Raw genomic sequence first — 26,326 nt, 5'->3', positions numbered from 1 at the left:
TGCCAAAGTTTCAGATTTCGAATAACGATGTATAAAAAATTAAACGAATACGCTTTAATTATAATAACTGTAAAAAAGCTGATTGAAAAAAAAGGATGATCAGGTGATAAACCGAAAGGATGATTGAAAAAGACAGGAATCGTATGATACATTACGTGCCAGATGATTTCTCCTTACGTGCCACTTTGGGCACGCGTGCCATAGGTTCGCCACCCCTGGGCTAAGGAAAACAGAATATCGCTTTGCTCATGTGGGATGTTCTGACATAGCTGTTTTATTTTTAATTTTACTCTTCCCACACTGGAAACACTAACAGGACTTTTTAATGCGGGTGACCGGATGGTGAGTGATTTACGTTAACACATAAATAGGAGTCAGTTTCCACAGAAGTTTCTTTGGAGGCGAGACGACAAAGTGTTGCTTTGCCATATTCCATCAATTCATTCGATTTAAACGCTTCCTTCTTGTGCGTAACTTTTTTGTCAATGAGTGTAAATTAGATAATTAGAATATATAAGCATAATTAATTCATATAAGCTTTGTGTAATTTTAATATTATTATATTTGTGAATATTATTTATTTCGATGTTAATAATAAATGAGTCTATTTATGTACCGTACCTGCGAATACGAATATAAATTATTTGCTTTTAATTAATGTGCTACAATAAGTGGATTAAATCTAAATTGAATGAACTTTAACTCAGCATTGTCGTTTACTGTGCATTCTCATATGTAAACTAGCAGATAGGCCCAGCGTTGCTCGGGCAAAAGTAACGATAGCGAAGATTAAGATTATTACGTTATAGTCACAGAAGAAAAAGAGTAATTTCATCAACAAACTAAATATTTCTAAAGAAAAGTCGAATTTGAAAATCGAATATTCTAATATTGTTCGATTTTCACGTCGTGTTCTGATTATATCGTTCGATTTTCACGTCGTGTTCTGATTATATCGTTCGATTTTCACGTCGTGTTCTGATTATATTGTTCGATTTTCACGTCGTGTTCTGATTATATCGTTCGATTTTCACGTCGTGTTCTGATTATATTGTTCGATTTTCACGTCGTGTTCTGATTATATCGTTCGATTTTCATCGAATGTTCTAAAGAAGAAAAGTCGAGAAAAACCGAACTAATCTGTTTAAATTTGAAAATCGAATATGCTCTAACATATTACTCTATTTCTTTTTTTCCCTCCAGCGCCAGTAAATCTTGCACGTCGCTTTCTCTTGTTCTACATTGTTACTTAACACTTCCATTGTTGATGGAAGTGTTAAGCCTTAATCCTGTCCCTCTCCCCGTGGGGAGGAATTTCGAAAAATCCCCTCTTAGTGAACGTTTTCGTGACGTACCGTAACTATGTACCAAATTTCAACTTTCAACTCTTAACCGTTTGGGATCTTAACATTTCCATTGTTACGTAACACTTCCATTCTTAACGCTTCCATTGTTGACACTTCCATTGTTACTTCACACTTCCATTGTTGATGGAAGTGTTAAGACTTAATCCTGTCCATCCACCCCGTGGGACGGCCGGATGGCCGAGCGGTCAAGGTGGCAGCCTACCGCTTTGGGGGACCCGGGATCGAATCCGAACGGGTCGAATAATCCCCAGGAATTTTTCGGGGGTGGTCTGTTCGGATATGTCGGGCCCCGTCCTCACCACCCGGTCGCCCCATTGTGGGCCTGGCCGAACCCATAATGGGCCTTCTAAAAGAGGCCCTCTTAGTGCCCACAGGGCGGAAAGAGTTAAAAAAAAACATTTTCCTGTGGAGAGGAATTTCGAAAAATCCCTTCTTAGTGTGCGTTCTCGTGACGTACCCTAACTGTGTACCAAATTTCAACTTTCAACCCCTTACCGTTTGGGCTCTGCACTGATTATTATTATTATCAACTCGTCTCGATTATATATATAGATTTTACATTTCTTCTATTTTTATAGGATTTTTTGTATCACATTTTATTGTTACATTTGTATTGTTAAAAGCGACGGGCAACTTCATTTCGGCTTAGAGAGATAATTGATTTAGCGCCACACTCGACTTAATGCCAGTTTTAGAGGCGAACACGCTGTGCTGCTGAATCGAGATTTGACTGTATTGTATATAATTTTAGAGATGTATTTTTGTAATGCTTTATACGAGACTTACTTGATAGAATAGAATATATTATATATCTTTTATATCTCTTCCTATGTTATCCTACTATATATTTATTTGTAATTCACAAACATTAATGTTAAAATATAGATATGTAAATATATACTGCTGTACAATGTGAGTCATACTTTAAAAATTGCTTTCACACTGTATTGCTTAAAATACTTTGCATATTCACTAGAGAAATAACCGAAGCAACAACCATTTTAATGAAATAATAACGGAATGAGACATGAAAAACAAAATTATAAAAAGGATAATATTTTTATATTTTATTTTAAAATACAGAAAACCTCTCTAACTTATGAAAACGGAACCGGTGAACATTTAGACTGAATCCTTCTATCTGAGAGATCCAGAAGCTGATTAAATCGTTGGAGAATATGATTTTGAAGCTTCCTCCAAAAATTTTAAAACTTTTTAAAAGGATTCGATACTTAAATGAATTGATATTCATTAGTATTCTTTATTTAATTTTGCGGTCAATGTGCCCATGTAGAAGATAATTTTAATTTTCGTTTGGCATTAACATCGAAGTACTGTTACGAACAAGCTCCAAAATTAGTATACGCCGGGTCCATTCTGCGCTACTCGGTTGCTCCATTATGGGCCTAATCGAACCCATAATGGACATGGACAAAGTTCCCATAGAACCCACAAAAGTCCAAAATTAGTGTGAAATTACTGTCATCGCGTGTAAAATGTCTACACAGTATTTTAATTAATTTACAGATTTAAACTTTTGCTCTTATTTAAAACTGTAATTCATAAATATATATTTTGAATAAACTACAAGTAACGAAATTACGTTTTACATAACAAATTTAAAAAATTCAGTAAATGTAACACGTTATTGCGTAATTACCGCTTGCAAATATTTTTATTACTTGCTTTAATGTAAACAGACTGCAAAATGCCATTTCATGTTTAAAATTTTACCATTTCTCTAATGAATCAATACAAATAAATTTACTTTATATTTCAAGTTTCGATTTAGTGCCACTATTTTCGCCTCTGAAACCGGCAGCAAGTGTCGCTAGACTGAAAATATTTTTCAAAAATAAGAATTACGTACAGTAATGAGGTCTGCACGCAGTTACGAGTTTAGGAATTTGATGATAATGGCGATATTAATGGCGATGATAATGGCGATAATAATGTGGTTTGCATTTGCAAAAACATACATTTTAGTAATTCGCAGATACTGAAGGATTTTCTACATAAATTAACCAGTTAAATATTCGGTTAAATAAAATAATATATACATTATAAATTAATTTATTACTATTTACATTAAAAATTTAATGCGACAACTACAAAATACCAAAAATAATTCCACACATAAAGCGCTTTTACGCATTTCAAAATGGCATCGCGATTTTTTTCAGCTTCCATACATGAAACAACCAAAACGTTGTACTGCCTAATTCCTCGATTTAATAATAATTCTACACGTGGCACGTCATAATTACGACTTTGATCAACATACGATGGCAGAAATCTTCTATAGTACTCCAAATAAACGACTTCGGATTCATAGTTTTCACGAACCCGGACCCAACCGAACACACTCGATGGCTTATCTTACGTCATAATTATGGTGACGTAAGCGGTAGAAAGCCATCGAGAACTAAAATAACCCGGGGCATATCCGGTTATAGTGGAAAAATTGCGAATATTCGCGACAAAAGGTCAACTATTGCGATAAACGTTTCGGCGCGTCGCGGCCAATGGCTACTGTCAATAGCTATTCGACTCACGAGACGAATAACGGATACTTTAAATAAATATAATAATTTATAAGCAAATTGATTAATAATTCATTTTATGACTATTTTTTTTAGTAAGGGAATATATACATTAAACGCGTCGACAATCGATGTCACTCCCCAGACGAGAGGATATAGTGATTCAGGCGCGCAGTCGCAGAAACGCGTCATCAGGATAGAGGCAATTGAACTCTCGTCTAGTTATTCTCTTCGATGTCGGCTCGAAAACTCGGTTAAGTTTGGTCTTTTATCAGCGCGTAAATTACACGAAATATCTTAAATTAATGCGCCAGTGTTTTAATTAAGATCGGGATCGATTCGAATAGTAGAAAATACGCAAAAGTCAACGTGCTCGAAAAGGTATGCTTTCACTTGTTTTCTCGCTTCTATTTAGGTTTATAAGCGTTATTATTATAATATAAAATATATTTCCTATTATTCCAATCGTCGTTGATATACAGTACGGTATAATGTGTTCTTTAACATGCAAATGCGTTACATTATGCTGATAAGAGTTTGGATTTTAAATTAATTACTTAAGTTTACCTCTTAAATATTTACAGGTAAGTTACGTTTTATATTCAATGTCTTTCTGGGAATATGTCATATACATGCACATGTTCCATATTTTGCTGACATAAACTTCTAGTCAACTATTGCTTATTGAAAAGCCCTTTGAACAATATTTCCTCAAGGAAATTTCATATAAATACTACTATTTTTTGGGGTGAAAGAAGAATATTTTAGTTCTGTTTCCCTGAAACAGTACTAGGAAAGTTTAAAAGCTAGGAAAATAGATTTCTTTAACTTTAATAGAACAGTGGTTTTTGTGTCTCTCCACGTTTTAAAAATGCATAACAAACTTACTGAAATTTTTAAATATTTAAAAAAATAATAAAAAATCTTGTTTAAATGTTTAATTTTTGTATCCTTTGTCATTTTGTAATCAAATTGGTTGTACTTTTGTTCGTCTTTTGCATCGCTTGGCAATAGAGATGAAAGGTGGAAAGACAGATTGACGTTACGCCTTCTGAAATTACAATTCGGAAGCGGAATTTACTATGGATCTTTTAATTAGATATTTATAAAACTATTTTGTAAATATCTCCACCTGTGACATAAATCTGTATTTCAAAATTAAATTATTGGCTTATTGTTTGAATATCAAATGTTAATTGATGTTGAAAAAATACTAAAAATATTAATTATTTGGGGAATGTTTTTTCTAAAAATGGATGTAAAAATCTGACAATGGCCTGTGGGAGTAGGCTGAAAATGTTTAATAAAAAAATTTTCTCGGCAAATGCACAGGTGTTGTTGTAAGTTTGTAACTAAAAATACTTATCTTTTTTTAAAGAAAATACAATTTACCCATTTTCTATCTTGAAAACTAACTGGTTGGTTGTAATATTATAAAAGTATAATGTGCAGTAACTATCCATCATTCAGTAATTGACTAGCCTATAGAAATATTACATAAACAAGCATTTGATATGTTACCTAAATATTTGAGTATACTTGCAGTAATTATTACTAATAGTAAAAGAATGTGGAAATTGTATGTTATTTTAAAAAGATAATATGAATATAATGGCAATTATATATTGAATTTGTAGTTAGTGGTTTCAGTAAAAAACTAAATTAAAAAACAGTTTTCAAGGTAAATTTACAGTAAGTGGTCAATTTCTGGTAGTTCAAGTAAAAATATATAAGCCTTTTGTGCATTTTGTTGTTTTAACTTAGGAATCTTGAAATGATCAAACTGAAAGATGTACAGTACAGTAATTGTTCATGGAAGCTGTGGAAGCCTGCTTTCCTTGTATTTTCTAAAATATAAATATATATTGTGCAATTATTTTAATGTACTTTGAATTAATTAAAATTAATATTTTATTATAACTGCATTATGTATCTTATTACAAATTTCTATACTACATGTGAAAAAAATGTTAAGTTTGCTATTGTATATTCAAATATAAATTCATATATGCATATTCCCAATGGAAGCGTTGTATTGTTGAATACAGGATAGCTTCCACAGTGAAAATATTTGAATGGTGTAAAGCAGCCAGATTGCAGGCATTTGCGCAAGCACTTTACAGAGCACCAACCTCGCAGTTTTAGCTGGTGGATGCTACACACCAAAATATTGTATAATGCTAATGTATAATGATTCTATCCAGGGCCAGCACAGCTTCCCTATCATCAAATGTCACTGCACGCCACTAGTAATTGTATATATTTTTATATTAAAAATAGATTAAAAAATAGATGTATCACTAGCTGTTTATTGCTTCTTATAAATGAATATTTACAATAAATATGAAACTGTTGTCATATTCTAAAAGGATATATTCTTATGAAATATATACAATATGTTTAACGTGGCAATTAATGTGTCTGTAAGTACTGTTTGTATAATTAGGATTCTATAATTCATATAATTTCTAATTTGAACTGAACTAAACATTAGTTTGTTTTTATTTTAATTATTAATGATGTATTTCAATAAGTAATTTCTAATTTAAAGGAAGAACTTGCAAAAATGATTTTAATTCAGAATATTTGGTTTAAATACTTTTTTTTTCCCCTTTCTAATACTTGAATGAACTGTACTGAGTAAAGATGTTTTTCATCTATATATTTTAATAATTCTATTATTATTTTTTTGAATTAATATTTTTAATCTACATATTATTATATATATAATTAAAGTTTAGGGAAGACATTTTTTACTTTAAATTTTGAAATATGATTCAACAAATATAATATTTAATAGTTGGAAACATTCCAAAAAACTTTTTTTAAATTCTGGTTACATTGGAAAACAGAAGTAATATCATTATTTTATCTTAACATTTTAAGTAAAATTGAACCAATCAGATGAAATGCCAAATGAATATTTCAACATATTTTCATCTATTTTGTACAGTTTATTCTATATTTATAAAGAAAATAGGAATTTTAACAAAAGTTATGTAAGAGTTGATTTTATATACACAAAGTACAAAATAATTTTAAATTTTTTTTCTAAGCAAATTTCCTAAACAAATTTATTGTATTTAAGAAAGGTTAAATTATTTAGATTAAAACAGTTTTAGGACATCTTTAATAGAGCATATTATAAGAGATTAGCAATATTTTGTTTGATTCATTTTTTTTAACTACTAAATTTTTAACTACACATTAAAAACTACTTTTATAGTTTCCTTTTTTCTTTTAATGTTATATATTAATTCATCAATCAAATTATCATGTTTGATCGATGGATAGTCTTGTGTTGAGTTTTGAACAGTTGAATATTTAGATGATAATTTGGCAATTATTAATATTTAAATTGATCATATATCTGTCCAGTTTGATTGATGAGATTGATTTCAATATAAAATCTATTATCATTGAATGAGTAAAAATTTGTCATTTTATTTATTTCATATCTTTATATTATTTCAGTTGTTGTTTTAGTTGATTAGTTAGAAATATATCTTTATAATGTTTTTATTAATAATGTATTCTGACATATTTTGAAATATTTGTACTGATTTATAGTAAACATTTAAATGATTTAACAAAATTATATTTTAATTAATTACCTAGATCAATTTTCAATAATCAATTACCTAAATGCAAATGACAATAATCAAATATCTAAATTCCTGCGACTTATTTAGGCTAATAATTTAATAAATTAAAGTAGTTTAACTTTAAAGGTAGGTGATAGGCTAATTTGGAGTAAATTAAATAATTCAGAAGTTTCTTGAAGAAATGATCACTCTGGAAGATGACTCAAACTCATATCTTCTACATAGTGTGCAGAAGCATAGCCAATTATGCTAGTTACATCTCCATTCAATCTTTGTTTCAAGACCTATTTAGGCTATATCAGCATACAGGTTAATTGCCCTTATGTCAAATTACTTTAATTTGTTAAAATATAACCCAAAATATTACTAACATCATTTTGTCAAATTAAAGTTAAAAAATTAAAAATTTTGCAATGTTAAATAATCTGTTATTTAAGCTTTTTATTACTTGAAATATCATTCTTATGAATTATATATCATTAAAACTTTCTGTTTAAATATTCATTCAAAAATTACTGCTAAAGTTTAAAAAAAAAAAACTACTCTATTTAAACTTATGAGTATAATGCCTAAAACTACTCTAGTAAAATAATATAAGAATTAAAAGGATTTATGAAATAGAAAAAGAACTTAAATGAATGTATATGCTTAAAATTAAGAACTGTCTTTTGAATCTATGCATAATTCATTTTCCTCTTGAACATTAGTTTCAATGTGTGTTGAAAGTCTTCCTTGGTTGATATACCTTTTGTGTTGTGTTGCCACATTCCATCAATCCAGCCCATTCCAATTTTGGTTGGTCCTTTGATTTTTTTCTAGATCGTAATCATAATTATAGCGAACCTGAACTTACAATAACATTCTTAACATGCGGATTAATTATGATTTAAATTAGAATGAAGAAACATCAGAAACTAAGTATTATAATGAATAAAAAATTAAAATTTTAAATTTACCTTGTAGGAAATGAGAATCATAAATTTATGAATTGCAGCTATTAATTTGTTTTTAGCTGATAAAACTGTTTTCTAATGATTAAATACATTATTCTACTTATTGAAAGTTTCTTTGTGTGACATAATTTCACTTATCTGTAACAATATTGACAAATACACAAGACAAACAAAAGAGACATATTTATGAGTACACAAACTTCAAATGCAAGTGAAGTTGTATCTCATTTTTAAGATTTATCTGTTTATGCATTTCTAATATTTGCAGATATATGCAGATATTTTATAGTATAACTATGTATGTACTTGTTTAGTGAACAAGATGATTAAATCAATATTTTTGTTGTATTTCTGTTTGAAATGTTATATATTATTAAAATTTAAGTGATTTCTTTCTTTTTAATTTTATCAATGATATTAAGTTTATAGTAATTGGTGTAATAATCATTTTTCTGTTTTATTTACTACATTAATATGATTATTATAACATTAATGCTTTTATTGATTCTGTAAGATACATATGATTTATATAAAAAGCATTTATTATCTTTCTATATGCTGTTAATAATAATGTTTATTGCCAATTAAGTATTATTAATTGTTAGTAATTTTATCATCTTTTTTAAAGTATTAGCTATAAATTAGAATTTATATTCAAATATACCAGTAAATACAAACATGAGTATATAAATATTTTTATTTATACTGAAGAAAATTAAAAATATTTATCTGTATGATAAGCTTGTGAAACTTATTCTTGTAAAAATTTGAAATTATACATTTATTAATATAGTTTATTCTATACTATCTATTGTTTTTACATCTGAATATATTCAATATAATTTCTCAAGGATAGAAATTAAAACGAAAACAGTGATTTCATAAATTTTGTAGCATGTGCCATAAGCTGTTTAAGATTATTTTGATTGATGTACTAATGTAACATATGTATTCTCACACGATTAAATAAATTTACGATTCATTCAAATATTCAACTGTAAAATGTTGGATTTTTTTTTAGTAGGCTACCTTTTTCATTATTCTGAGCACTTTCAGGTTCCTATAATCTATCTTTATGGTTATTATAATGGTAAATTTTAAAACTCTGTAATCATAAAAAAATAACCCCAAATTTTTTTGTATGGTGATTTTTTGATTGATTGCCATACTTTTCCTCTGTTATCTATAACAGCTGGAAAAGTAATAACCCTTTATTATAAATCCAAGGATTTCAAATGTAAACTGTTATTTTTGAAGGGATGTTTTGATTGGTTATAGGAACCTGAAAACATTTGAAATAATGAAAAAGGTATGCAGAAAGAGAATATTAATATTTAATTTAATATGAGAATGATTTTTGTATTAAGCAAATTTGAGTTAGCTGTAAAAAAGACACAGAAAAAGCCTATATTTTAGAGTTGAGTACAGAGAGGAGTATAGTAAATTAATTCATAAAAATGTTTATAGCATAAAAACTGTAAATGTTGTTATATTAACTCATTTATTTATTAAAATAAAAAATTTCATTATAAATTATGTAAGAGAGATTTAAATCTAAAAAATTTAAATAATACTATCATAAATTTATTTTTATAAGTTATTATATAAGCCTAGATTAAAAACATAAATATATTAAAGTAATCTACAGCTTTAGCAACTAGATAATTTTAAACTGTTATTCTTCTGTTATAAATATTAGTGTTAATTACTTGCAAATTAGTCAGTTTGACTAATGATGAGTTTTAAATATTAACAAAACTACTTTATCTTTAAATATAATGAATTGCAAACAATTTTACACTGCTTTAGCAATATTAAGTTGTCATTTTATATCGCACAAATTTTAAAAAACTTAAAATGTGTTGCAAAATTTTGAACCCTTTGGTCAGCTTTGATGACCAATGAAGTAATCTGTTTTAATATAACTTTATAAATTCTATCTCACTCATTGTTTTAATCAGCTTTTGTGATGTATTCACATTAATTTTTTTCTGTAAATGTTTGTCTCTTTAATCCAAATTAAAAATAATTTCGGTAGACTATCCACACAGCTTTCAGGTTAGGTACTACTATTATTGTTTCATATGCATTTCGGACTTATGTAAATTACTAAGCCCCTCCCTAGTGCAATACAAAGTAGGTGTTACACTTGTACACTTCTTAACAGAAATTAAGAAAGCAGTAACACCTACTTTGTATTGCACTGAGGAGGGGCGTAGTAATTTACATAAGCCCGAAATGCATATGAAACAATAAAAGAAGTAGCTAACCTGAAAGTTGTGTGGATAGTCTACCGAAATTAATTTTTAATTCGGATTAGAGACATACATTTACAGAATGAAAAAGACAACTACCAAAATTGATATTTGGATTAATTTTTTTTCTCAGTACAATGCAATGTCTTTCTTCAATTCATTAAAAGACTTACATTGCTTATCTCCTTCATATACACCTCAAGCCAATTAACTCTGTAAATTTATATAGGATTCAAATATGAGGAAATAGGTGGCCAATCCATGACTTGAATCTCACTGTCCAAAAATCATTAAAATGTTGAGTTAGCTGTATGTATAGGGGAAATTATATTGTTGAAATTGACAAAGTTACCAATCTTCTCTCCAAAAGGCAATAAATGCATGTCTAGTAAAGATTGGTAGTTGCTGGCATTCATACAACCTTGGACAAATGCTATATTTGTTTTGCCATTTCATCCAACCTGCCCACATCATCACTGACCCTCCTTGCTGGCTCAAAGTAGATATTCTCCTCTTTCCTGATGTCATGCCAATAATACTGTCAGCTATCAGGACTGTCCAGATTGAATTTTTTTCATCACTCCAAACTATTTTTTCTCATTCTTGGGTTTAACTTATCTTTTTTTAATCCCACTGTAATCTTCTTGATTGATGATGAGGATTTTAAGCATGGTCTGATTTCTTTTTATAAATCAAAAATTTGCTATTCTTCACAATCATGGACAATGTTGACTTGTGCACCTTAATGTCATTTCAATGTGATAATTTGCCTAGAGAAGTACCATGGACTGAAATTTCTTTAATAATTGCCAGTTTCTGTCTTGTCAGTTTAGAAGGATGTTTGGAGTACTTTTTATTGTCCCATATTTGGTTCTTAATATAATTGTCAATAACTGTATGAAATCTATTTAATGTCCTTGCTATAGACAATAATATAAAATTTATGCAATATTAGGATTATTAAATAAACTGAAAAGTTAGTTTGGTCATAGATTCAGAAGTTAGGAATGCAAACAGCATAAGCTATGATTTGTTGCCAGTCTTCTAACTGTAGAAATGCATCCTTCATAGGGTTAATATAATAATAGCAATTTCTAATTTTATTATTAAAAATGTTTTTTAATTGTTTTTTTTTTTTTTTTTTTTTTTTGAGTCACGATTACTTACTTTTATCTGATCTCCAACTAGAGAAGCATCATATTTTAAAATAAAGAATGTTTAATTGAATATTTCATATAAGTAATATATCAATCTGATGTAAATTGTTATCTTCATGAATAATATAATGAGCTCTCTTGCTCATTCTAAGGTATTTATACCTATTAGATCCATTGTTATTGCAGTCAAAATTAATTTTGTACAACAAATGTGTGTCTTTTTGGATTAACTGTATGTAAAGTTCAATTCTGAAGTATTAAAGATGAAAATTTTTATTTATTTATATTTTTTTAATGATTATTTTATAAGAGAAAATTTGTCATGTGTATCAATCAACCTTGTTCTGATATTATGAAAGGTGAATATAAAAGAATTATTTCTTTTGTATGAAAAAAGTTTTTTTTAAATTACATTCTGGAACACAATTCTACAATAAGTTGAAAAATTTGAATTCATCTTTTTTCTTAATTTGAGAAATTTGAATACTGTTATAAAGAGCATGGAATATTTACTCATATATTGGTATTTGTTTTAGTGTTACTAATTCTTAAAACTAAGTCATCTGAAATTATTCAGTCTTCTAGATTAATTTTTTATTGAAATTATAAAGTTATGCTGATTTCCCCCTACATCTTTAAATATATTTTTTTCTTGCCATAGTTACTTAAGATGATAAAGCTGTTCTTACAATATTAAAAGAAGTAATTATGGAAATTTCAGAAATTGCAATGAAAATTTATTTCAACTTTTGACAAACTGAATTTGTTAAAAAGCTAAGGCCAGTTTGAGTTTTTGATCTTTAAAATAGATTAATTTTCAAAAAATAAATGTCTTCTGAATATTTGAAGAAAGCAGTTGTCATTTCTAGGATTAAAAATTGTCAAGTTTATTGTAAATGTTTTATCAACTATATCATAAATAATTTATGGAACTATTTTATGCTGTTCCAAACATAAAATTGGTTTTAAATTACTAATTAAATGGTGTCATCATTCAAAATCTGCCATTCTGAAAGATTTGAGGAGTTAAAATTTTTGTTGATGGTCGATTTGGATATGTCAGGTCCCCTATCTTGCTACATTACTAAATCCCCAATTGGCTTGGAAAAGTCTCTGCAGGATGAAAAATAATTAAAATTGACAACAAGTGATGGTGAATCAGGATAATTTAAAGTGTTTCTGGTAAGAAAACATATCACTCACCAAACCATCACCAGTTCATGACACAAAAAAAAAAAGAAAACTTCTTACAAACATTTTTGTCTATATGAAATAAACATCTTCAGGTCCCAACAATATCAAACCAACAGCTAGTAAAATAGAACGCTTTTTCAAAAGATTGGGTTAATTACTTAATTCGAATACATTGCATCAAAATTTATTTCATGTTTGGAATATAATTTTAAAATATGTAAAATATTTAAACCATATCTGAATAAAAAATCAATTAATTTCATGTAAATTATTATGACACAAATATCCTCCATAATTTAAATTATCCTTAACATGTGTTTCTGTTGGTGAAATCTAGTTCAAAAATGGCATGCCAAGCTGTGGATAGCATGTCTGTTTCCTTTAAGTTAATAGCGACTCCCTGTTTAATTGCCCGATAGATCTCAAGCTACTTGAGGTATTTGAGTTGTCTTATCTGACACTCTGTGTAATAGTTTAGCGTCCTGTAGTTCAACGTGGACTTCCTCATTACTTGCATATGTCACTAACGCTATAGTAGTCAACTTTTTTTCTTATGAAATACTCATGTTCTTTCATCCTCATGGCGAGACCTTGCTGTTGCTCCAATGTATGTTAATGGGTGGTTAACTCAGTCATCATGAAGAGGTACCACAAACCCCTGGAGAGTGAGTTATCTATATGGTTTTTATCATTTCTGATGAGAGAGAAGATTGTTGGAGTGTGTCGATATGTTACGTGCATTTTAGTGGTCCTTGCTATTTCTCTCTATATATATATTAGAAAGTGTTTCGTTGTATGTGATAACCCTCATTCGTTTGTCTTGTAGAATGGTTCTTTCTCCCTTATTTATATAGTATGTCAGGTAAGAAAACATATGGTCTTTTATATTTGAGTCTGATTTTTGTTACAATGTACAATACTTTCTTTAAAAAATATACTATATTTACTTGCATATAAGACGAGGTTTTTATTCATTTATCACAGCTTCAAATTCCTAGGTCATCCTATACATGCAAGCAAAAGATTCTTTGTGTTTTTGCAAATAATTTTTGTGAACCATGTATTTGTGTTTTTACCAGATGCTTACCCTCTTGTATTTAAAAACATAAATATTTTATCTGGGTTGTTTGACTCATTCTTGTATATTGTTTGGAGTAAAGATGAATAGCAATAAGAAAAGCAGAGCTTCTGAATTGAATTCCAGATTGAAATTCCAAAATCACAGGGAAGCATGATATAAGTTTTAATCCATTCTCATGTGAAAACAGATGATTATTCGGAAATCAGAATTCAGAGAAACTCATAAGTGTAATTGACAGAGAATGGATTCGACTGTTAAGAATCTAGCTCTAAATGACAGCTCTAAATGTATAAATTATGTTGTTGATTTTACAAGATTTTTCTTTAAAGTTTAAAATGCCAGTAATTTTTGCAGAACAATATGTGCATTTATGTTCATTTGATATTTCACTTGTGATTAAACGAAATAAAATTAGAACTGTATTAATCTAATTTTCTTTACTTTGATTTTTAAAGTTACACCTTGTCCTATATGTGAGTAAATACGGTATTAAGAAATAAATTTAAAAACACCTTAAATACTTTTCTAAGCATGACTAATTTATTTAAATGAATGTTTGAATATGAAATGATACACTTGTCATATACATATAATGTTTACATATGAAATGAAAATAATAGGTGATTTTAATATTTTTAAACTGGAAAATAAAACTTTTTTCTTGTGCGAATTGTTACTTGTGCGATTTTTTTGTGTGCGGTATACGAATTTCAATCAATTTCGTATACTGCACAAAAATAATTGCACAAAACACATTGCACATATAAAAAATCGCACAAAAGAAGACCGCACAAAAACAGGTTTGAATGTAATAGGTGATTTTAATATTTTTAAACTGGAAAATAAAACTTTTTTCTTTTTTAAAAATAAAATTAGAAAAATTATATATTTAATAATTACTCAGTTAATATTGATAATAAATGGTTGAATACACAATTTGTATAAAAAAATTACTAATTAAAGAATAATAACTATTCAACACACATGTATGAAATGAAAGTGTAAGAATTTGTTAATTATTTTAAATAACAACAACAATTGTAAAAAATCCAGATTGGAATTTATTTTTGATTCTGTATAAAATTGTTCATTACTCTTGTTTTATTATTAAAATTTGTGTTTTGTAATCAGAAGAAAGTATAAAAAAGTTATTTTTATATTTTAATAAATTAAATCAGCATAACACTAAATTTGAGAAAGTTTATGTAATTATTTAAAAATTTTTTTTGGTTTGCTATATTGTTACAATATAATGCTAATCAGAGAGATGTTAATTGTGAATCATAAAAATAATTCACATTAAGTCAGAGTTATCATTTAACAGTTACATGTTGTTTTTTGTCTTGGTACTTTAATATTGATCCTGTTTTCTTCTTATATCAATTTCTTATTCTTACTTCATTTATATTGATTTTTGTGCAATACCTGAATTTCAACAATGATTAATGCAAAAATCAATATGTCTATTTTATTAGATAATAATCTATTTCTTGTAGATTTTAAAATAACAAAGGAACAATAAATATGAGATTACATGACATTTTTTGTGTGTGCAGATAAGAAACTTAATAGAATAAAATATTATGTATGTTCATAAAAAATATGCTACTAGAAATGGGAAAAATTCAATTGCTGCAAATAATGATTGCTCAAATAATATTTTCTTCATGTTGGCAACACTGGTATTACCAACATTTTCTAGCATTTATTGCCAGAAAATGGTGACACCTGCAGAGAAAGTAATGTGCATACTTTGGCTTTGGGAAAAAGTTTAGTGACTGTTCTGCAATGGTTTACATGTGAATTCAGGAAGATTTCATTCTTGAAACAATTGATAAAGCGATGGTTACAACATTCTCTCTCCATAGTGTGGCAAGCGCTAATGGACAATGACCTGTAAATCTCGACAGATGCTACCTGCTAGAGTGCGCATGCCCAGTAGGATGACTTCAAGAAACATATTCAAATAAACTTTCAAATTGTTGTGTTTTTATTTAGTTGAATTCCATCAGAAATTCACCATTTCACCTGAAGAACTATTTCTGGTCCAAAAAAGTTTGTGAAGTACTGTTTTTTCATTCTTTTCATTTTTTGAGTTTTACATTAGTAACAGGTTTTGGTATGTATACAAGATGATTACAACAATTCAGAACCACATGAACTGTACTGCATCAAGCAGGCACAGGTAGGTTGAAAATGTTGACTGGGTTCTAACACTGTTCCAGTGAAATCCTTGAAAATCCATTCATTGTTCAAGTTTGGAACTGAATCTTTCAAGATATATGGTCCATGATATCATGCATGCATACAAATTGCAGATTGTTCAGCATGTGATGCTTGATGTCTAGCCAAAAAGAAGGGATTTTATTATCACCATGCTGTCCAAAGTGGACAATGATGATAACTTCATCTATAACTTGCTCTTCTTTGATGGAGAGCAAGTTATAGATATTTCACATATTGGGAAAAGTCAACAGACACAACTGTTGTATTTGGGGTTCTGAGAATCTGCACACATTTCTGGAACACCAATGCAATAGCCCTGAAGTAAATGTTTGGTGTGCCCTGACAAACAAGTGTGATTGGCCTGTTTTTCTTTACCAAAAACATGGTGACAATTACTTCAGTATGGTTTGTTTGCTGTTCTGCAGCTGGAAGACCAGCAAGCAAATGTGATTTTTCAACAGGATGGGGCACCTCCACACTTGGCAAAGGAAGTCCAACATTGCCTCTACACAACTTTCCCAGATCAATGGATAGTCTGAGGAAGTTCCATTGCTTAGACTCCTCTCTCACCTGATAGAATGACTTTTTTTTTTTTTGTTATGTCAAGGTGATAGGATGCATGCCAAAAGGTATCAAACATGGAGGAATTGAAGGAATGCATCACAAATGCAATTGGGACAATTCCAATTGACATAATTAGAAACATTTGGAGAGAGTTTGAATACAGATTAGACATTGTTCTTGCAACAAATGGTGCACATGTTGAAGTTTACTGAGGGAAAATAAAATTTTTTCATTCACTTTATTGCCTACTGCAATCTTTTTTTTTTTCATCTTTAATGACGTAATTTTTATGAACATATGTAATAGGGTGAATAAGTTTTGGACATCCTGTATATTTTATTATTAAACATTTATTAATAAAAATAAGAAATTAATAAAAATTATATCATGTATCTAATTTAGATGTGGTAAAAATTTTTTAGAATGACATGAAATTACAGGATTAATTTTAATGATTATTGTAATTTCACATGAACAAAAAAGTGTTAAATTAGTATGATTAATATACAATTGATTAGCAAAATCATAAGTTTATAATAATTATACAATTTATAATTATAAATTAATGTCATATGCAGTTATTTGTTGTAATCATATTTTTATTTAAAATTTAAAAATATGGAAATTAATAAGTTTTTAAACAACGTTTCTTTTAAGTAGATATTAAAGAGAGATAGCAATAGATCATTGAGTAAAACAAAATGACAGTAATGTCTACTAATACATATTGATTCTTTTCCTTGTTGTGGAACAAGCCTATAAATCAAAAACAGTTAAATAAGTTTACTGTATAATAAAATGAAAGTTTTATTGTAAATCAATACCTTTAGACTGTAGTTGTAAGCAATAATTACATTTCTCTCTGTAAGAGAATCTCTCAAAATATTAAATTCTTTTATTGTATCTGAAGAATATAAATATGGTTAAAATCACTTGTGGTTAGATGCTATTGATTAACAATAAATTTGTTAGTAAATTATCTTATTCATATCAGTAATATTATTTTATTTAAAAATTTATATATGACTTCAGAATTTCTAAAAAAAATTATATTAAATGGATCAGAATTATATTTTAAACAACAAAAAATAATTGAAGATACTGTATCCTTTGTTTGTCAGCTTATATTAAATCGATCAAAATTACTTTAAATATTGAGTTTTTAGTTTATTATACACTGGTTTTTTTTTGTATTAAATGTAGAAAGAATTAATGACTGTTTTATATATAATAAATTATGGCAAACATCATTTTCTGTATATTGTTGGTAGACCTCTAGAAGAGACTCTACTGAATAAATTATCAATATTTTTGTACAGGTAATGAATGTCTAGTGATAAATCATATATTTTGTAACAAGCAGTACCTCTCATCATTTATTGATTCAAATCATGCATACATCAAAATATATTTTCATTATCAGTTTCATTTAAATGTAAATAAGAATAAATTATCTTAGATAATTTGTTTTTATTATGAATTATAATGTGTTATGAGTCACATATTCTAGTTATTATTATTTTTTTTTTTTTTGAAAGGATTTATTACAAATAAAATTATTCAAATTGAAAGCAGAATATATTTAATATAACTTATAATAAAATCACAAGGAAAATTTACTGCAGTTATTGTCATGAGGAAATATGGATCTAATTGTTTAAAAATTTTGTTGATAATCCTTATCACGAATAATTCATTTAATTTTTGTTGCATTTTAATAATTTTCGATAGATAATTCTTATGTCTTAAGATATTTCTGCACATGTGAGTATTGTGTTATATAATGTTGTTTAGCTAATCTGTAACTATAATATAATTAAATTATATAAGAGATTCCTTAATTTTTATATCCTTTTTAATAATAATGAATTTAAATATATTTTAGTAAAGTCACAATAGTGATTATAAACTGTTATTATTTTACTTATTTTGTTTGGATTTGTAGTAAGTAGTTTATAAAAAAAACTCACTCAAATATAAAATTGTAATTAACATTTATTTTAATGTTGTATTTATGTGAATTTTTTCTAAATTATCAATGAACAATATTCTGACTGCATTGATTTATTTGTATCTAAAGATGAAGCCTCCAAACTATAAATGAAATAAAATTTAATCAATTAAAATTTATTGTAATTGTTTTATCTGTATATAATTTTTCTACAATAAATGCTTGTTTTTGATATGATTAAAGAATTAGATGCTTCTGAATTTTATTATAAAAGTCTTAAATGCATAAATTATAAAAGTAGCCAAAACATTCTTCTTAAAATATCCAAATCTTATATTAAGTAAATGCAAAAATCTTACTATATTATTATTATTGTATATCTAAAGGTTATATACATGATTTTTATTTCAATTACAAACTGATATAAACAGCATTAAAATAAACTTGATATAAAATTCAGCAATGTAAGTAATTTAATTTTTTATTAATATTTCTAAATCTTTTGTGTGTCTGAATTTTTAATAAAAATTTAAAAACTGAAAGATGTGCATAATAAATGAATTAATGTGAATTTAGTTTAAATAATTCTGTGAGAAACAATTTTTTTAAGAGTAATTTTATATTATTAAAATTCTTTAGTTTTATTTTTTTTTAAAAACTTTTTAATATTGAAAATTAAAAGATTTTGCAAGATTAACTTTTTCCTTTTTCAATTGGAATGAAATAAAATTTTATTCTACGAAATTTATTTTTAAAATAAAATTATTAAATATTTTTGCAAAAATGTTTATTTTAATATACTCTTTTTGGCTATTAAAATAAAAATACTTTTTATTGAAAATTGGTTATTGTTTTTAAATAGTGTAAAGTTACTTAATTAAACAGTAGTTTGCTAATGGGGTTTTTTTTAGAAAATGCTTTTCACTACTAAACAGTTGTGATTAACTGCAGATTTTTTTACTTTTCCAGCTGTTATACTGTATATAACAGAGGGAAAGTATGGCAGTCTGTCAAAAAATGATCTTTCCCAGATTTTTATATTTTTGGACTCAGGATTTTGAAACATCAAGAAATTCAAAAAAATTCAGGAGAAATTTCTGTATATATGGATGTTAGTGCATGTGGGGCATGATTTTGTTTTGTCATCCTCTTTGAAGCTTAATAACTCCTGTGCTTTTTGTCAAAACTTTCTGAAATTTTGCAGGAAGGTGTGTGTATTAGGGGCACTGATGCTATTAAGTTTTGGTTGTTATAGGTTGAGGAGATAGGAAGATAATGGGGATTGTGTTTATCTCCAGTTAGGTTGGACTTAATAATTATTTTACTTTTTATTAGCATTTACAATTTTTTATAAAACCCATCTCTGCCTTAAAAATTAAACTTTTTGCCATTTTATAATAATTTAAAAATATAAGAAGTTTTCAATTATAAAATATTGTAACAGATGGTGCCACTAAATGTTGCTGGGAAAGTTAAGCAACTTGTTAGATTTTTTATTGTTTATTTCAAAGAAACCTACAAAACAAAACTAAAACTTTCTTGTTAACATAGAATTATAATTGAAATATTACTAATGATACATTAAAAATGTTATTTATTTCTTTTGCTGAATTTTTATTTAAATGTTGATTGTTTCAAATGACTATTCCTTGCTAGAAAATCTAGTTTTTATCAGATCAATAAAGTTAAGTAGCATGGAGTTTGAATAGTTGGAGATGAATGACAGTTATTACATGTTGTTTATCTTACTAAGGATCCATCGGTGACTGAGTGGATAAACCATTGAACACTGGTAGTTGGTCTCAGGTTTGCACTTGATCAATAGACTAGCTATGTGGTATTTTCTAGGTTTTCTTTACATATTTAATTAAGGATTCAATTCTGGGTTCCTAGATCAATATGCTGATATTGATCTAGAATATGGGTCCCCAAACTTTTTAGTCTGTCGACTTCTTCATAGAATATTTGCCTTCTTATTGACCCCCAGATTAAGTATTTAACAAACATTAAATCATTTTTTGCATTTTTGATGTTAAACAATGAGACCTGCATAACAACCCAATGAAAGAATTTATAGTTTCCATATCTTATAAAATCCACTCAATAACATTAACAGAAAAAGGAGATATTTTTCACTGATTTATAATCTTAAAAAATAATAGCAAAATTATGGATACACGGAAATTTGTCTATAGTTCTTAAACTGTACGTGTCATAATACATAAAATACATAATTATCTTTGAAAACACAACATAGGCTTTTTCATCCAATATAATTTGTCATGTTGCGACTACTACTAAATACCTTAAAAATATGTTAACATATCTTTTTATTAAAATAGTTGATAGTAGTGGGATGGATGTGTCTGAAAAGAAGCAGCAACGTTATTGATGTTCAGTTGAAAATTGGTAAGTTTTAGTTGCAAATCACCATGGTTTTCCAAGTTCAATCTGTTTGTTTTGTCAAAATTGCGTTCGTGTGGCTAAAACCAGCTTCAACCATGTGTGAAGTTGGGAATGCAAGTAAGAAAGGTTTGGCTTCTGCTCTGAGCTTGGGATATTTAGTGGCAATATTGTTATTGTTCCAAAATTCACTGAAGTTTTTATTTTTAAACAACGCTTTAGCTTTGAGATCTACACATATTTCAATCAGTTCATCTTCTAAGCCAGGTTCACTACCTTCATTATCTATTTTTACATCAAATGGATTAGCAAACCATTCTGGAACAGGCATATTCTCCAAGTCTTCAAAATGTGCTTTAAAGTCTTCTCTTAACTTATCAAGATGTTTAATGTATATCTCCTTATCACGGTCGGAAGTATTTTCATTTTCTTTTAGTATTCGCAAGTTTGAAAAATATTTAAAATTGGATTGTGCCAGTGAAGATTTAAATAGCTCCATTTTTACTTGAAAGGCCATTATGATTGTTTGAGCTTGAACAATTGTAATGTTTTTTCCCATGGGGGTTGAACAATTTGGTACACCAACACAAATTCTGGAAAAAAGATGTTTGGTACTCGACTAAATGAATGTTACTTGCTAGTACAAATTTTCAATTAATAACATACTGTAGTTTTATTTTGTCAGGCATAAAAAAAATTTTTTGGATAAAAATAAAAAGATGAAGATGTTGCTGATATTTCTGATTAAGATCAACAAAAGGCTCAGATGATGATAATACTTTGTAAAAAGAAAACACCCTTATTTAACTAAAATTAATATTAATGATTGATAGTTAATTATTGATTGCTTTAATAAATATATATCTCTTAGTATACTTTTGTTAACTTTTGGAAACTAACTCCATGTTTTGTATACCCTGAAAAAATTACAGCAGACTATTCAGAACAAAAGATACCACCTATTGAGTTGTCATAGTGATTTTGCTTCACAATAAAGCATGACTACATTTTGATTACAACACAGCAATTGCTGAAACAATTCAAGTGGGAAATCTGAATACTTGCTATTTTCTAACTTCCACCTGTTTTTGCATTTGAAGAATTTTTTAGGAGGATAACAATTCAATAGCAATGAAGAGCTGGATAGAACCATGCAAAATTAGTCTAAGTTGGCAGGCAACTTCTATGATGAGAGTTTGCAAAAGCTTATCTGTTTCTATGTCAAACATCTGAACCTCAAAGGTGAATGTTGACAAATAACTGTAACTATGTATTTTCCTCAAACAACATACTTAAGTTCAAAGAAGTTTGTTCCTTTCAAGCCATTAGGATCTTAATTCCTGGCCATGCTTTATGCTTTTAAACTTTTATACATATTAATAAAAACAACTGTTACTACATGATTATAGAAATGTGGATTGCAATAATGAGACTAATTATTTACAAAACTTAAAATTTATCAAAAACAGAATACCTTTTTAACTAGGAGAAAATACAATTTTTTATTTTCTTGCAGTGCAAATAACTAAAAGGCACATAATCTTTAGTTTGGCAAGTTATAAATATTAGAATTTAACACCTAATTACATAAAAGAAATTAAATCAGTTAAGAAATTTGAAAAACCATTAATAACCTGGAAGTTCTAGAAACTCAGGTTTTACCATTGTTAAAGAGGCATCTGAAAGAGGTCTTTGACAACATGATGTTCTTTAATCCTAAATATGTATTAAGATTAACTAGATAAATACAGGCATACCTCAATTAACAAAGAGGATGCATTCCACGAAATTACTTTATGTGAAACTTTGTTATTAGAGGTAAAAGTACTATGACCTTAATAGGAATACATAAGAACATATTCCTATTAAGGCCATAGTATTTTAGGGACTTCTTTAATTTCATCTTTATTTTTTTGTTTCACTATTAGGTTTTTCTAAATCTTTCACTGAAAAACTATTATCTTTCATACATACATAAATTTCATACATTCTCTTTGTCCACATTTTCGAAACCTATTGATTGAGGCATCATCATTTCTAATATATTGAATGTTATTTTCTTCTAGTGCAATTTATTTTTTCCTTCATACCTCATTTATTGCAGTTCACCACACTGAAACACACCTTACGAAGTGTAAGCAACAACTAAATTACTTCTATAATCATAAAATTTAAAACAGACACACCTATAACTTGGAATATGTGATGAGTTGCCATCATTTGGCAATCAATTGATTTCTTGGCATTGATTGTGGAATTTTAATATTTTTATGTTAAATGGGATTGGAAATTATGGACTTTATTATATCAAGGCTTTATTATCAAGGGTAATGTTAACCAAGATATGCCCTCACATCAATTGTGCAAAACCCTACTGTCCTTGATTGATATTTCGTATACCCATGAATGTATGATGGGTCAGTAGTCCTTGTCATTTCACAGTAGCCTGTATATAGTGGAATTTCTTTTGTAGGTAATTTTCTTCCTTAGCTGTTATCTTGTATGTTATCCTGTAGCTGTTATCTTTTTGTATGTACTGCATAGAGGTGACATATTTAATCGAGTCCTTTCTTGAACCTCTTTTTTATCAAGCGTGCAACTCTTGATCATATTTTATATGGTTTGAATCTGAATTGGTGTCCAATTGCTTTAACATATTCAAGTTTCTATATTCAAGCTTTCAGGACTCTTATCAAAAGAGCTCTCACTCACAATGCATGAATATACATGATAGAATACAGGGAGCTTGAATATTTTAAAGCATTCAGACACCAATTTGGATTCAAACCTTGAACCATAGAAAATATGATTAAGAGTTGCACACCTGATAAGAAGTTCAAAGAAAGGACATACAGGCAGAATATGCAGTGGTTGAATATATGTCACTTCTATGAAGTATATGAAAAGATAGGAACAGCTATGGGGAAAAAATTACCCACAAAAGAAATCCCACTATATACAGGTTACTGCAGAACGACAAGAAGCCTATTGACCCATTGTACATTTCAGGTGTGTATCTAAACACTTATATAAATAAATACATATACAATTTACACTGTAAATAAAAAAAACAGTGGAAAGATTGAGAAATCAATATATGCATTCTGAATAAGGTTTGTCATACAATATAAAAATCACAACAAAATATTTAATAACTATCAGTACTTCTGAGTCATTGAAAATTTTAGATCAATGAAGTAAAATAATTGACTTTAAGTTAAAAAAGGGGAGAAATGGAAGCAATATGCTTTATTTTTTTAGGATTTTTAATTACATTACAAATTTTTTTAGTTAAATTCATGTATTTTTTGTTTACTTATGTTTAAATCCAAACTAGAAACTGACTATCAGCTTGTTTACTTAAATTAAACTAATAAATGGCTAAGTTGAGAAAATCAAAGAATCGTTTTGGTGTGTGCGTACTTCCAAAATTAAAAGATTTATTTGAAAAGAAACAATTTTTAGCATTTTGTTCTATAGTATATTAAAATCTAATATATTGACACTTGTAAACTCAACTGTCAATATAGTTTATATTTTTATTTGTTCTGAGTTCTGCTTAAAGTTGATCCATCATCAGCTCTTCAAGCAGAACTAATCTTTAGATTTTTTCAACTTAGCAGTTTATCGGTTGAGTTTCAAACATGGAACAAAGTTATAGACAATTCTTTAATTATTATTTTTATTAATATGAAATTTTAAAAAAATTTGCAAAGTAATATAATATACAGTTAACAGCAAAATTCATTTTATTTATAACATTATGCAATGTTCTCTATCAAGGTGTAATATCAATTGTAATTATTGTCATATCATTGAATGAATAAAAACATTTATATTTGTATGACAAGCAGAAAATTGAATTGACAAGTGAGTTCATTTTGATGATAGGAGCATATTCTAAACTGATATTGGACAATTTATGATTCTCTTATTATAACCATGGAATATTTATATTTGAATTGTGACATACATACATATTCTGACATTAGAATTTTTATTAAATCTATAAATAATTATCAATATATAACCTTAGAAAACCTGTTTTTAATGGGAGAAGTTTTATTTTATATGAACTAGCAAATGATTAGTGTTTTTATCCCCACAGTTATTACTTGAAATTAGTGATGCAAATAAAAACTCAACCTTCATAATTCCAATGAAAAATTTTTTATTTTAATAAATATATTAATCGGTTTGATTGTCTTCTGTTACTGAAACTGTTACCGAAGGCTGTGTAACTTGAATATAGCATTTTTTTAAAAGTTAAAAAGTTTTAAAATTTTTTCCAATTTATTAAGGTGAAAGTTCTTAATTTCTGTAGCATCTACATTTTATGTTAATAATCTATATTACTAAATATTTAAATATTGCAGACTGAAATTAACTGTAATTTTTCTGTGTATATTTGAATTAAGTTGTAGACTGTTTAAAAATTTTAGGTAAATTTTCTTATTATTAATTTCCAGTCTGTAATTTAGTTTTCTAATGAATATAATTAATGCACTTTTTCATTTATTTAATTATTAGAGGAATATAAACATTTACATTTTACACAAAGGTAAAAGCAAATCAAAAAATGAAATTGATTTTGGTTAAGTGTTTTTTTTTTTTCCAATTGTTAATCCAAAAGAAAAGAGGAGAAAATACACAATAGAATATTAATTAACTAATTTAATGTAGAATTCTACAACTCAGATAATTGATTACAACAAAAAGCTTTCTTATAATAAAGTAAATTGTTTTGCATTGAACAATATCATTGGAAAATTGAAATAAAGATGATAAAAATATCAGAATAAAACATACAAAAAAGTTACAGAAATGTTATCATTTCTGTAGCTTTTTTTTTTTTTGTTAGAGAATTAATGACTAATGAAATTTCCATGTAATATAAAAGAACAATAGTGTATATAATGAGCAACAATTGACAGAAAAGAAGTAAAATAACTACCATATTTTACGGACTATAAGACACTTTTTTCTTTGAAAAATTGCCTCCAAAATTCAGGTGCGTCTTATAGTTC

The 26,326-nt window shown here is 27.6% G+C and overlaps 1 protein-coding gene across 1 annotated transcript; it reads right to left on the bottom strand.

Annotated features, from left to right (window-relative positions):
• Window positions 1–21,342: 21,342 nt before the first annotated feature.
• On the bottom strand, window positions 21,343–21,816 carry LOC136970276 (zinc finger BED domain-containing protein 5-like). The gene has a single exon (XM_067264700.1). The coding sequence runs from the start codon at window positions 21,814–21,816 to the stop codon at window positions 21,343–21,345; it is 474 nt and encodes a 157-aa protein (XP_067120801.1).
• Between the last annotated feature and the right edge of the window lie 4,510 nt (window positions 21,817–26,326).

This window comes from Centruroides vittatus, unplaced genomic scaffold, assembly GCF_030686945.1.
Source record: "Centruroides vittatus isolate TY-2023 unplaced genomic scaffold, ASM3068694v2 contig_1048, whole genome shotgun sequence".
Lineage (NCBI taxonomy): Eukaryota > Metazoa > Arthropoda > Arachnida > Scorpiones > Buthidae > Centruroides > Centruroides vittatus.
Note: the sequence above shows the minus strand (reverse complement) of the source record. Positions and strands in the feature narration are given on the sequence as shown.

Coding starts and splice junctions, on each gene's coding strand:
- LOC136970276 (XM_067264700.1), bottom strand. CDS start 21,816: ATGGCCTTTCAAGTAAAAATGGAGCTATTTAAATCTTCACTGGCACAA.